Consider the following 13,285-nt stretch of genomic DNA (forward strand, 5'->3'; position numbering starts at 1 on the left):
ATGAGGATAATCCTGTCTCTCTCTCACAGAGTTGTCCTGTGGGTCAAATAAGAAAATCTAAAGCCTTTGACTTCTACATATGTTTGAGCCGGTATTTTACACATTTTACACATATTTATACATTTCCATCTCCAATAATTTCTTGGTGCCCCTTTTCAGTCACATTCTAACTTCCTCCCTCTCTCATACACACAATTAGAATTTCAACACAGAAAGCTAGTGACTGTATCACTCAGGGTGAAGAAAAAAGAAGGTATATTTCTAAACCTTTCTGATTAGGATACCAGACCAGACTAGAAAACTTATCTTCACTTCACCTCCACTCCCCACCCCACTCGCAATCTCTCTAATATTCTTCTCACCCAGCTAGCTCAGTTAGGATGGAGTTCCAAATCACTTATTTGGCTGGAGAGGGAGATATTGGTGTTTTCCTTTTTCCATACCCACTTCTTAAGTTCACAAAACAAACCTTCATTTTGAAAATTTATTTAGAAAAAAAAAATTAACATGGGCAAATGAGATACTTCAGTGTTACAACAGAGTATAGAAATGTCTAGCAATAGTCCAATAATTTGATCTTTAAATACAAAATAACCACATGAACACCTAATATACAGGTTTTGTTTGAATACATATTTATTAGATAAATATTAGGTTGTCACATCATCTAACTACATACAGTTTTGCAAGACTAGAAATCACAATTAGTTTTCTGACCAGTTTAAAGTATGAAATGATTGCATTGTACATACGATGTACAAACAAAGACAATGACCATTTCTGCAGAAGTTACTTCCGACTGTACTTACATGAGTGCACGTGCATGCACGCGCCTGTGTGTGGGCATGTCATTCACCTCTGATCATGATATCAAAAATTGTACAAAGTATGAATTTGGTTACAATCTTTTTAAATCTCCTTTATTTTCTTCATTGTTTTCTTAGCACCCTAAAAATACACAGGTGAGAGGACTAGCACATTGAAGCTAAAGAGTACATGTAGATAAAATAAAAACAGAACAAAGCAAAACTTTCCACACAGGGTCAGTGTATATCACAGAGTGTGAATCCAATGCGGAGACTTCACAAACGCTAACAGACAGATCTATTTTTTTTTCCACATGAGATGGAGCTCCAAGCTTTTTTTTTTTTTGTTTGTTTGTTTGTCTTTTTTGCAAAATAAAATCAAATGCACATTCCAAGGAAGATGAATGCATCTCTGTTAACAGGTCTCTATTTCTCATTTACATATGTACAGACGTGTCCCTTGAGTCTCTGCTGCTGACACGGCGGTGTCTGATGGGTCGGTCCTAAGTTCTATCAGTGAGCAGAAGTGTAGATCTCTGTGGGTTCGTTAGGGCTTCCATTGGGGGAAGGGGGAAATATATATGTACATATATATTTTAATCTGGAGAACAAAAAATCTACTGGGAATTTGATACACAAATAAAGCTTTAATAAGCCCAAAGGGTAGGGGTGCTCGTATTTCTTTCCCAGAGCTTTCCCACCCCCCCATCCCACCTTGTAATTAACTTTGGCAACATGGACACAAACATGCCAGTAGATCCCGTGGGCAGTTTTCCTTTAGGTGTAGCTGTTCTGAAACACTGGACACCTTCGAGATTCTGAGAGTTCCAACAACTCCACCCATCAAGATGTGAGCAATAGGTACCATCTTGGGATTCGAGAGCCACCTTTGCTTACGAAACTATCATTTCTACTTGCATTTACCTCGTTGCTGATCTTATTCTGGGTAATAGTGCCTTTGACAGCTTAAGAAGAAAAAAAGGAGCCAGAGCCTAGTTTTCCTTTTATTATGTACCTGTCCCTGTCCCTTCCCCCAAAACAATATGGTAAAGGCTCCCTATAAAGCTCTTGGTCTCTCTCGATCACTGCCTGTTTGAGAAAGCTGACGCTTAAGTCTAAAGGAAAATGCTTGACTGAGATTAACTTGCTAGACAAGGCCAGGAAACATGTCTTCCTAGGAGAGAAGCGCTGAGAAGTGGGAAAACTGGTTAGCAGGTGCCGATTTATACTGGGAAACCCTGCTACAGCGCAAACGGGAGAATAGCACTGGGGAAGACAATTCATCACTTGTGAGCACATCCAAAGGGTCCCCCAGAGGTGGCCCCAATACCTGGCAGCTAAGGACCCTTTGATTCTGTCTAGAGGGCTGACCTTCCCATAGAGATCATCCCACACAGAAGACAATGGACTGGCCAGTTCTCTTCCCCGTCCCTCCCCCCAATCACATTCTATTCCAAGTGTGTGTGTGCGTGCATATGCATGTGTTTGTATGTGCGGTTTGGATGGAGAGGAGGTGGAAGATGGCAGGGCACACCAGGAGTGGTAACATCTGGAACACGCCTGGAAGCAAGCCAGATTCGACCTCATGCTGCTTGTTTTGCTGTTTGCTCTACTGCCAAAGGATTGGGGAAATGAATCAAATGGGTGAGCTGACATCTTTAAAATAAAAAGAAATTTCATTCCCTTAAGTCTGTAAAAAGAACTTTTGAATTTTTTTTTGTTTTACTTTTTTTTTCTAAAAAAGGACTCTTTTTTTTTTTTTTCATCTTCAGTCAAGGTATTTAAAAACACCAGCAAAGGATATAACCGGGTCATGAAAATGTTGAATATTATCAAAGACGATACTAAAATATTCACAAAGATATTTACAATAGTGATTCTTAAAATAATTGATTTTGCATACTGAACAACTTGTCATCTGAGAAAAATGCAAAAAACCAAACCAACCAGTACAAAGGTGTGATGGCAAATTCTCTACAGAAAACCTGGTGGTCTGAATATGGGAGGCTGGAAATAAATGAAAGCGACCACCGTTTCCTGTAATATCTACAGCAAGGGGCTAGGGGTGCCCAGAGAGGGGGAGAAATAAAGATCAGCTGGGTGAGGGGTGGGCAGTGATGACAGCAAGGAACTTGAAGCAAAGACTTTACAGATTTGAGAGATTGGGAGCAAATCCAGCATCATCTGAGCCCAGAGCAGGCCACTGACAGAAATGCAAGCTAACCCCAAACAAAATCATACATTAAAATGGCTATGTGAGAATTGGACAGGGGCTTGAGGACCTGGGACAGGGGCTTTGAAGAGACAGATGGAGGGACAATGCTTCATGTCCCAGTGAGAGGGGAGCATCAGTTAATTTTACTGAGGGTGAAGAAAGGTCCACAAGATGGGATTCCTTAAAGGGCAGGATGGCACATATGCAGCAATATGTAGTGCTCCCTGGAGGCCGTGGCCCACCAAGAGACGGGGAATTGGGGCTGGAGATGCAGCCCACCATGCCCAGAAGAGACAATGCTAAACAATGGCTCTCTCAGGCATCAAGACCAAGCCATGTTCAACCTCGAGCTCACCGCCCTTCTCTCTCTCTGCAAATCTTGATGTTCAACAGGACAAAAAAGGGGGAAGGGGGGGCTGGGTGGGTGGGGGAGGCAGTGTGAAGGTCAGACAACACAAAATAGTCCTGGAGATGAAAGAGGGATGAAGGGGAAGAAGGAAACACAAAAAAAGGAAGTCACTCATCTCTCAGGACCCAGTGTTCCTTTCTGCAGAGGATTTAAAATTGATTTTGTCCTTTTTTGTGTGTGTATTTTTTTTTTTTAAGGAGTAAGCTGGGAATAAAAGTATACATTACTGTGTCTGCCTCCTTTCCCACATTTTCATCCCCACCCCTTCTCTCCTCCCTCAAAGGAAAGAGGCGGAGGCTCTCTCGCATTTCTGGCTGAGGGAACTATAGGGTCCTCTTATGATTCAAAAGAGGCAGTGGAAATTCTCTTTACTGTCCGTGATCTGAGAGAGAATCTCATGGTTCCCTACTTCTGCTGGAACCCAAAGTGCCAACAACTCTCCCTCCCCCATCCTTTTAGATGCCTCAATCTCCATCCATTCTCTCTGAGCCTCTGGGTAGCACGACCCCTTGCAGGGTCTGTCAGAGGTCAAGAGCGGCAATCCTCAGCTCCAGGAAGAAGACGGGAGAAAGCACGCTCTGCTCTGGCCTGGCGGGGTTCTCTCTTGGACGGCTTGTGCTTTTCCGGTGGTGGTGACTTTGGCGGCTCTTACTGGCACCCACAGGGCTCGTTCCCGCATGGGTTGCCCCTCCCCAGGGTACTTGCCCATTCCATCCATCTCTCTCCATATTTCTGGTTCTGTGAATGCTCAGGTGTCCAGTCTGGGAAGTTGGTGGATGGGGAGAAGTCTCAGTTTCAAAAATGGAAGACCCCTGGGTTAGAACGTTCTTTTCTGACACTGGGTCAGCTTGGGAGAAATTGGGCTGGGAGGGGAGAGAGCCACTTTCTCATCCTTGCTGAGCTAGAGATATGCTGGGATGGTTTTCTCCATCACAAGGCTCTTCTTTGTAGCTCTGTGTTGGACGTGGGCAGAAATGCAGTTGCCCTGGGCTTTAGGCTTTGCCACGCCAGGGCCAGGAGCAGGTGCTCTAAGGGCCCCCAACCCATTAGGTACCATTTCCTCTCCTGCAGTCTCCCCACTGAGTGCCAATGGTTCTGAGAAGGGATAGCAGGGAGAGACCTCACCCCACCTCCAAATGAGAAGTTCTGGGGTCGAGAACTTGGGAGAACCATGGCTACATAGGTGGAGAAGCATGTGTGTATGTGTGTGTGTATGTGTGTGTTTGCATGCGTGTGCATGTGTGTGTATGTGTGGGGAAGGGGAAGGGGACTGATTAAAAGCTGAGAGCTTCAGTTGTTCTCAAAAAGCGAGAGAAGGTCGTCGTTACTATTGCTCGGCAGGTCAGGAGGGTCCAGGTACGAGAGCAACTCATCTGGATTCGTGAGTTCTGGAAGAAGCTGGAAAACAAAGATGGAGAAGGGGATGAGGAAGGGCCAGACAGCATTGGCTGCTGGTCATGGGAGGCAGACGCCTCCAGGAGCCACTCTTCCTTCTGCTGCCCTCCAGAGGGGCACAGGACAGCTCATGGTGCCATTTCTATCCCTGAAGAAGGAAGAGCATGAGCTCACAGGCCTCGGAGCCCACCTAATCCAGCCCTATTTTGTGGAGGAGGAACTCCAGAGCCTTCATATAGTTTGCCCAAGATTTACCCCACTATTCATTAGCAGATTTGGGATCTGAACTCAGACCCAACACCTGCCACCCGCTACCAAAACATATCCTGTCCCACTGAGCGAGATGGGGGCAAAAGGCTGGGACATACTTGTACCTCAAAGCCTGGCTCACCTCACCAATGAGCTGATGCAGTTGGAGGGGGGACTGATGTCGCTCCTCGAAGGCTCATCCTAATGCTCTAAGCTAGATCTTTAGAAGGAACCTCACTCCAATCGGAGAAGGTGTTTCTGCTGCGTGTTAGGGAACACCGGCTTGTGGTCCTGCTAATTCCCTTTTGGGGGAATCCCCAAAAGGGGAGTGGTGGCCGGCCCCTGGCTCTCAGGTCTGGTGTCTCCGGGAAGGTTCAAATCACCTCCCCTGATCTCAGGACCCACTTGGCGATCTTCTCCAAGCCCCACAGAAGAAGAGCTTGTGGGAGATGACTTTTGCATCTACCCTGTGCCAAGTGACAACAGGATGGAGACCATTTACCTGGGAGATGAGGTCAGTTACTACCCCCTCCTTCAAACTCCTGCCATCCTGATGGCTCAATCTGCTCTAAAGCTTCATGGGGCTACCTCCAAATTGAAGAGGGGAATGCTTGCGAACCTTTTAATAACTCTCCTCAGCTAAAAAGTCGGGGCTTCTGGGAACTACCAGGACACCCTTTCCAGGGGCACATCCCAGCTCCCCTCAATGGAAGCATTTGCTTAATGACAACTCTTTTTTTCCACAGGCAGTGCTCTGGGAAACAGCCCAAAGTATGGACCAAGAGGCTAGGGAAATGTCTGTGGAAAGGGCAGAGGCTAAGGGAGAGAAGGAGGCATTTTTAGTAGGAGAGCTAAAAATCTCATTACCAGTCTCTCAAACAGGAGAAATTTTACAAAATAAAAGTTTTTTTGAAATTAAATGACATTTGTTTGGGTCTTTTTTGGTGGGGAGGGGGATGTAAGTATGTTATAGGGTAACAGGGATGTGCCAGTTGAGATTGTTATTTCACCTCATGTCCACTTTCTAACTCTGACATACTCTCCACTTCTCAGCACTCTGGGACAGGGGTCAAATCTGTAACCCACCACACTGTCCAGTGTGGTACAGTTTCAGATGTAAATGGCAATTATTTAACAAAATGAATAAAATACAATAAAACACAGATATTATTAATAATGTGGTTTTCTAAGGCAGTTTGCAGGGAGGGGTCATCGGTGGGGTATTTGATGGCCTCCTTTTTCATGTGAGTTTGTCACCACTGCTCTACAGGGGAAGAAGCTTCCCAAATGGCAGATGCCCAGTGGATCTGAAGCACCGAGGCAGCAACTACAGGCAGCATGGACCCAGAGGCAGAGGAATTGCTTCAATCTCTCCTGATTCTCACTATCTGTGAAACCTTGAGAAAGCCAATTAGCCCTCGCCAGATCTCAGTTTCCTCATTTGTAAAAATGAGGGGGGTGGGCCTAGAGGGCCCTTGAGTTTTAGGCCTGCCAGTCCCTCCCTTTGGCCCCACGGCCTCACTTGCAGGAGAGCTAGCATCTCTCCTTGTTGAAACAGGAGGGCTGAGCGCAGACCCAGGCCCCGGCGTCTGGGACGCTCGCTTTATTTAGTAGTTCTAGGTGCTAACTAAGGAATTTCTTCTTGCTGGTCTCGCCCTCTGATGCTTCTTTATCCTGCCCTCCCTTTTCTCCTCAGTGGTTCCTCTCTCTGAAGGCTCCTTCTTACGGATACTGTGAGTGGCCAACCCACGCTAAGGAATAACTGATGTATCTCCCGGTGACCAGTAAGAAGAGGGTGCTGATGGTGGCCCGAGGGGAGGTGACTCTGGGGTGTTTTTTAAGCGTCTCACCCTGTGTGGCAAGGCTGGGCTGAGAAGGGGGTCCCCAGGCACTAGCCTTCCCTTGGCCATCCCTCCGCCCACTGCCAACACCTAGGACCCCCTGATCAGGCCGCGGGAATGTGCAACAGAAAAGGCTGAAAAGCAGGCACGGATGACACGTGGACCAGTAAATCAGAGACACACACGCACGACAAGACAGACAGAGGAATGCCCAGAGGCCCCCGGCTTTTGATAACAGCCTATCCCTCTGGTCCCTTCCACCATGAGAAACAGAGCACATCAGACCCAAAATGGGAGAGGAAGTAGGGGAGAGGAAAAAGGAGAAAAGGGGGGGGGATGGGGGAATCTCCCCCTGAATGCCTCAAATTAGTGTAAGGTCAAAAATAAAAAAAACCCAAACTCAACTCTAAGCCAAAACTCCCAATCCCATAAAACTGAATTGAGAAGGTGTGTGTTTGGGCCTTGGAGACCAAGGACAGCCAGCCTGGAGGCCCAATGGGTCAGGCGGTTAGAAGTGACAAAGCACCTATTAATGAAGGGAGACCCCCCAATGAGAGCAGAGAGAATCATCCTGCCCTGTCCTGGGGGGTCCTCCATCCCTTCTCTAAGTGGAGCCAGGATATGAGATGTGTTGAGCTCCCCCACCCCGTGAGCCCCCCATCTCACCTGCCCACCTCCCAGGCGGGAGGGGAGGCTGCACCCCTCTGGCCACCATCCCGCCTCCTCCTCCACCCCCTGCCCTTGTCCTCCCCCTCCTCCCTCCCTCCCCCCACTATGTCTAGGGCACCTCCAGGTACCAAACCTAAATGCAGGCAGATGACATCGGTGACCCAAACTTACATCCAGCGAAGGTTCCGGCATGTCGGACGCTCCCTGTGCTCCGGCCTGACCCTCTAAGGCTGTGGAGGGGTTAAAGGTCAGGTCGCTGTGTGGATGGTTGCTGGGAGCAGCCTGAGGCGGTTGCCGGGGCGGCTGGGAAGGAGGAGGAGGAGGAGGTGGAGGAGGAGGAGGAGGAGGAGCCCCACTGTGATGTAATGGTGGCCCTGACTGGTTGCTGGGGTGTGGTACGTGCAAACCTTGTTGTATGGAAGTATGGGACTGATCAGAACTGCCAGGATGTGGGATCTGCGGAGGAGGAGAGAAGCAGGAAAAAAAAGAAAAGTGAGGTGACAAGATACAGTGCACGAGATGCCTGAAGAAAATGAAAACCAAAACCAAAACAAACCAAAAACACCCTTTACACTGAATGCTTTTCCGTCAAGAAAAAAACAAAAAATCAAAGACGCCCCCCAAAACAACCGACCGGGCCACAGCGCCATGAAGAAGGGGACCACACCGGCATCTGTGGGGGAGACGAGGGCAGGAGGGGATGAAGGGCTTCCCCTGCCCGGCCCCCGAGTCTCCTCCAGCCTGGACACCATCACAATGAACAAGAGCGTGGTCGGAAATGGAAAAGCAAAATGTGAATGTTTGAGGGTTCGGGGGAGGCATGTAAATGCTGGCCCTGGCCACAGCCACAGAACAGAGCTGGGGGTTGGGGGGCCCCCGCAGACACACAGAGCAAAGCACCCGACAGACCCAGCACAGCGCCAGGCAGCCCCTGGTACCCTGTGACAGAGGAGCAGGGAGAAGGGAGGGCTCTGGGAAACCCAGCTGCTTCATGAAGGCCAGAAACGGCTTCCTTGGCTAACGATGGGCACTTTCTGAGAGGTCCCACTGAGTGGAGGGATGATGTACCACCGGGATAGCCACTGAATACCAATGGGGTCAGGGGGCCTGAGGAAGAGGAGGGGATCTGAAGTCAAGCAGCCTTTCCCTCCCTCCTTAGAACGGTCCCTCTGTGGAAACCATGGCCAAATGGGACTCCAATCAAAAACCAGCTCCAGAGCCATGAAAAAACCTAAACCTGAGGGGACTTTCCTAGGCCTCCTATGGGAGCCAGCAGTAAAGGAAGAAGCAAGAAAGCTACAGTTACCGCCCCAAAGTTAGAGAAGGCAGGACCCTCTGCATAGGGGATGGAGTGCCTCAGAAGGCAAAGAACAGAGAGAGACACAAAGACCAGATGATGGTGTTTATGCTGCCAAATCTCACTCACTGCAAAGGAGAAGGGCATTCTCAATTACTGAATTATGAAATTTTAGGGAAAGCCATACTACTTGTGGAGGAAGCCCCTCTCAATCCTTCTATTGCTTATGTAAACAACTTACATTTACATGGTGCACATTTATATGTACTACTTATTGAAGGCAGGGAATTTTACATCTCTGTACCCACTGAACTAATAGCTGACGAATAGTAGGTCCTTAATAAATGAGTGTGGATTAGTTTACCATGCTAAGTATATGCAGAAAAAACGGTCCACTAAGGGCTAATCTGTAGAGGAAGGCTGTTTGTGTACAGGGGGAGAGATGCTTTAATGAACTGATGACATTTATAGGGAGCAGAAGCACCTGCATCCACAGAAATCCACTATTCGGTAAATAGTCTGTGGAAAAGTGTATTCTCTTCTTAAGGCAACCATATGCCTCCTCTGAGTATGTGCTAAGTAAACTCCCTTTTCAAAGGGACTAAGAGAACTTTAGAATTAGAAGGAAAGAGACTTTCTGTCACAGATCAATAATTCTGACCTCTCTTCTACTGTAGAAATCATAGGACCCTATGACTTAAAGCCAGTCATTTAATCCAATTAACCTATTTTCAGATGAGGAAACTGAGATCCAGAGAAATGAAGTTTTAAGGGTCTTCTTCAGCACCTCTGGTGTCATCATCTTGTGGTGATGATGAGGAGCTCATTACCTATTGGGGTAGAACTCTAACTCACTGTAAGATTGTTCTTATTTCTACCGAGTCCAAACTATCTCTCTAAACCTTTCACCAGGTGTTCAGTAAAGAAGGGATGGTGGATGGATTCCAGTGCACTTCAATCAGCTCTTCCAAATCCCAAATTAGCAGATGGCTACTTCAAAAACAATGTACCTCTTCCGGGTTCAGCTGATATTTCCAGCATCTAACCAAACCTGGGGGGGTGAAAGAACAGGAGCCTCTGGCATTTAAACCACCATCCCTTGTGGATGGAACAAGGATTCTGTTAAAGGCTTTAATCTCTGGCCATCACCAGCCTGAATGAGTGCGACTTTAAGCAGAGGTGCTGCCTTGATGGCCTTCATTTTCAAAAGATGGTTCAAGGGCTGGATCTCCCTCTGTCTCTGACTTAAGCTCTACCTTGGTCAGAAAATGCCCTGGAAAGTTTGCCAATTTCTCCTTCCATTGCAGCAGAGCAAGTCGAGATGCCCAACCAAAATTCCACTCCTCTCTTGCTCCATTTTATAGGGAAGGCTCTCTGTAGGTCTCAGTTGGGAGTTTATCCCTGGGTACTAGGAAAAGTGGGAAGAGGGAAGGTAGGGAGTGCTCCTCGAAGTTCCTAAAAAATCCATAAATATTTTACCTTACATAGACTCAGTTCCATTGGCACTGGAAGGCCAAAGCTGGGCCTATCTAGCCAATGATTTGGATGATTTCTGGGACACATCCCTTTCTGCCCTTCCTGTTAAATTATTCTTTCCTCTAAGATTGGACTCCCTATGTTTTTGGCCCATAATCACAATTTTCTGGGGCTCACTATCCCTGGGTAGTTCTCAGAGAAGCTACAGGGTCATATTTTTATCTTGTTTTAAAATCACAGCCTTTACCCAAAAGCTGATTCTGAACTATAACTCTGAAGTTTGAGACTCTGAACTCCTGGCAGGTTCCAAGGCCAAGGCCAGAAGAACACAAAACACCCTCTGCCTGCTCCCTCTTCCCTCTCCCCTAGGGCTTGGGGAAAAGGGTAGGGCAGGTTTGGGATTCCCTGGAACACATTCCCTGAGACCTAGCCTCTGTTCTTTATTCAAGCATAGAAAGAGCAGATTGCCTAAAGAAAGGAGCTGGCGTTGTGACCAACAGAAACCAGAACACAGATTTTTAATCTGTTTTCCCTTCCTTCTGGTCCTCCTCTGCCACTCACTTATCCAAAGACTGTTGTCTACAATGGTTTCTCCCACTTTGACAGTGGAAAAAACATCAAGATGGGGATCCAGGCTCCAGAGGTCATTAGCTAGGTCCCTTAAGGCGACTGAACCTATTTCTTCATCTTTAAATGGTAACAACAATACTTGCCTTATTATATCTAACTTATGTCTCAAAGATCAAATGAAGCTATAAAGTGTTCTCACTGTGAAAAATATAAAACTGTACCCTAAGTAACAGTCTTAATATTTATTATTCTTAATGTTTTTCTTCCTTTATCTAAAGCTCTCTGGCCCCTTTAGGGAAAAATAGCATCAATACTCCATTCTCACGAATTTGACCTCGAGTGTAGTTTTAAGTGGCTGGGAATTTGGAATTCTATCTGTTCTGCAAATTCTTGCCCTCCTCCTCATTTTTTTTTGAAGGAAGAAAGGAGGGAGAAGTGACATTAACTGTTTTTCTTCACAGCCAACTAACTGGCTGATCTGGAAAGGCAGCCAAAGCAAGTTAAGGCACCATGTCAGTCAGTCAGGGAAGACTCAGAAATGAACAAACATGTGTCCACCCTTTCCCTCTCCACCACCCTGTACTGGTTCTGCTGTCACCTTGGAAAGCTTTTACCTGCCCCAATTCACATTCATTCTTAAGGTATGAGAGAAATCAGTAAAGAATGTCCATAAAACTAAGTCCAGATGCTGATCTAATTCTAATTCATTAATTAATTCTAATTCTGTCCCTGTAGAATTCTAATTTTTGCCCTGTATGGCCATGGAGAAGTCACAGCATCAGGAGAATGCTCAAAAAATTTCCTTTGACAAGGATCCCATGCAAATAATATTACAATGGGGATCAAAATTCCAAGACAGTTGTTTGTGCTTGTTTTGGGACTGAGAAGAATGTTCTTGACTTTGGTTCCACAGTGAATACTGGATTTGAAACTTGAACACTGAGTGAATGAAGGCAGAATAAATGGGACTCACATGAGTTAGAAGGCACTTCTAGGATCATCTAGAGTTTAGCCCACCTTTTGCAGATGGGTAAACTAAGTCCTAATGAAGTGGTGCCCAAAGTCAGACAGACAGTAACTAGCACAACTGGCACGTCAACCCAGGTGGTTGGACTTTAAATCTGATGCCCTTGTCACTACATAATCCAGCGTATGGTGACTTTGTTTTAGTGAGTATAGGGGATAATAAGGGAAGAGAGAAGAGATCTAGAGAATGAATTTAAGAACTGGAAGATGGCCAACCCAATAGAATTCTAGGATCTAGAACAGCTAACCCACTGTCCACTAGCTAACACTAGAAAACATTGGCAGGACTTGACCCCACTATCTGTTGACTCCCACAACCTGGTTTCTATTTCTGCTGGGAAAGGAACAAAACACCCCAAAGAAGTGTCTCAGATTGAGACTTGTTCCCCAGGCTAGTCCAAGAAGAAGGTAAAGGATTTAGATAGGAAGAGGGGGTTAGGTAGGTCAGAGAAGGGAAGACAGGATGATGGTGAGAGGGTACTTACAGTTTCTTGCATGGGGTGACTGAGGGGTTTCTCCAGGGCAGCCATGTTGCTGGGCATGTCCGGGGGGTGGGAGAGCTGAGGGGGCCCGTGCATGAAGTCATTCATGGACGTCCCTCCGGGGTTCCCATGGGGGAAGTCAAAGTTACCGTGGCCTTGGTAGTTGTTGCCTGAGGGGGTGAAAACAAGGGGAGGGGAGGGGGCGGTCACCCACTAAATCGATAGCATTGGGCACTGGGACCTCTGCATGAGGCATGGGACGGGGCTTGAGAGAACCAAGTTTCTCTCTGTTCTGAGGAATCTAGAGCCATTTCTCTCAGGCTCTATGTGGTAAGACATTGCCTATACTGAAATTTCTTGGACTTATTCAACTGGGAAGGGAAGTGAAGGCACAGTGGTGGGGAGAGGGGCAGGCAGAGGGAGTTTTTCACTGACAAATGTAGGAGGAAGAGAATTTTCCTGATGTCCTCAGGTTATGGTTGGTACCTTTAGGTATCTTCTACTGGTAAGGAAACTCATCTGAATTGGCCTAGTAAATAAACAACCAAACCATATATACAGATAGAATCCCCACCTAGAATGCTCAACACTATGGGGAATATAGGGAAGGAGAAAATTCTAATAATGGAATAAAGCTTAGAGAACATATAATCCAACTTCCTCATTTTACAGATGGGGAAACTGAGGTTCAGAGAATTGAAGTATCTCATCCAAGGTCACAGGGGGAGTTAATGACAAAGCAACACCTAGATTCAGGGATTCTGGGTTATAGTTCTCTCTCGGTCATTAACAAGTTAGGTTATCCTGGCCTTGTCATCTCACTTTTCTGGATCAAAATTTCTTTATTCAT

At 46.6% G+C, this 13,285-nt stretch overlaps 1 protein-coding gene across 7 annotated transcripts in view; it reads right to left on the reverse strand.

Moving 5' to 3' along the window:
* Positions 1 to 612: 612 nt before the first annotated feature.
* The window catches only part of ZMIZ1 (zinc finger MIZ-type containing 1), a 430,629-nt gene continuing 417,956 nt past the window's right edge, over positions 613 to 13,285 (reverse strand). For 5 of the 7 annotated variants that reach the window (XM_051982018.1, XM_051982017.1, XM_051982019.1 and 2 more), the window contains exons 22-24: positions 12,439 to 12,605; positions 7,756 to 8,040; positions 613 to 4,828 (exon numbers count right to left, since the gene is read on the reverse strand). In XM_051982018.1, the coding sequence (XP_051837978.1) occupies positions 4,721 to 4,828; positions 7,756 to 8,040; positions 12,439 to 12,605 (560 nt within the window). In that variant the 3' untranslated portion in view covers positions 613 to 4,720. The remainder of the gene's footprint in view (positions 4,829 to 7,755; positions 8,041 to 12,438; positions 12,606 to 13,285) is intronic. The other 2 variants (XM_051982016.1, XM_051982020.1) reach the window with 2 other exon arrangements.

The sequence above is a fragment of the Antechinus flavipes genome, chromosome 2 (assembly GCF_016432865.1).
Source record: "Antechinus flavipes isolate AdamAnt ecotype Samford, QLD, Australia chromosome 2, AdamAnt_v2, whole genome shotgun sequence".
Taxonomy (NCBI): Eukaryota; Metazoa; Chordata; class Mammalia; order Dasyuromorphia; family Dasyuridae; genus Antechinus; species Antechinus flavipes.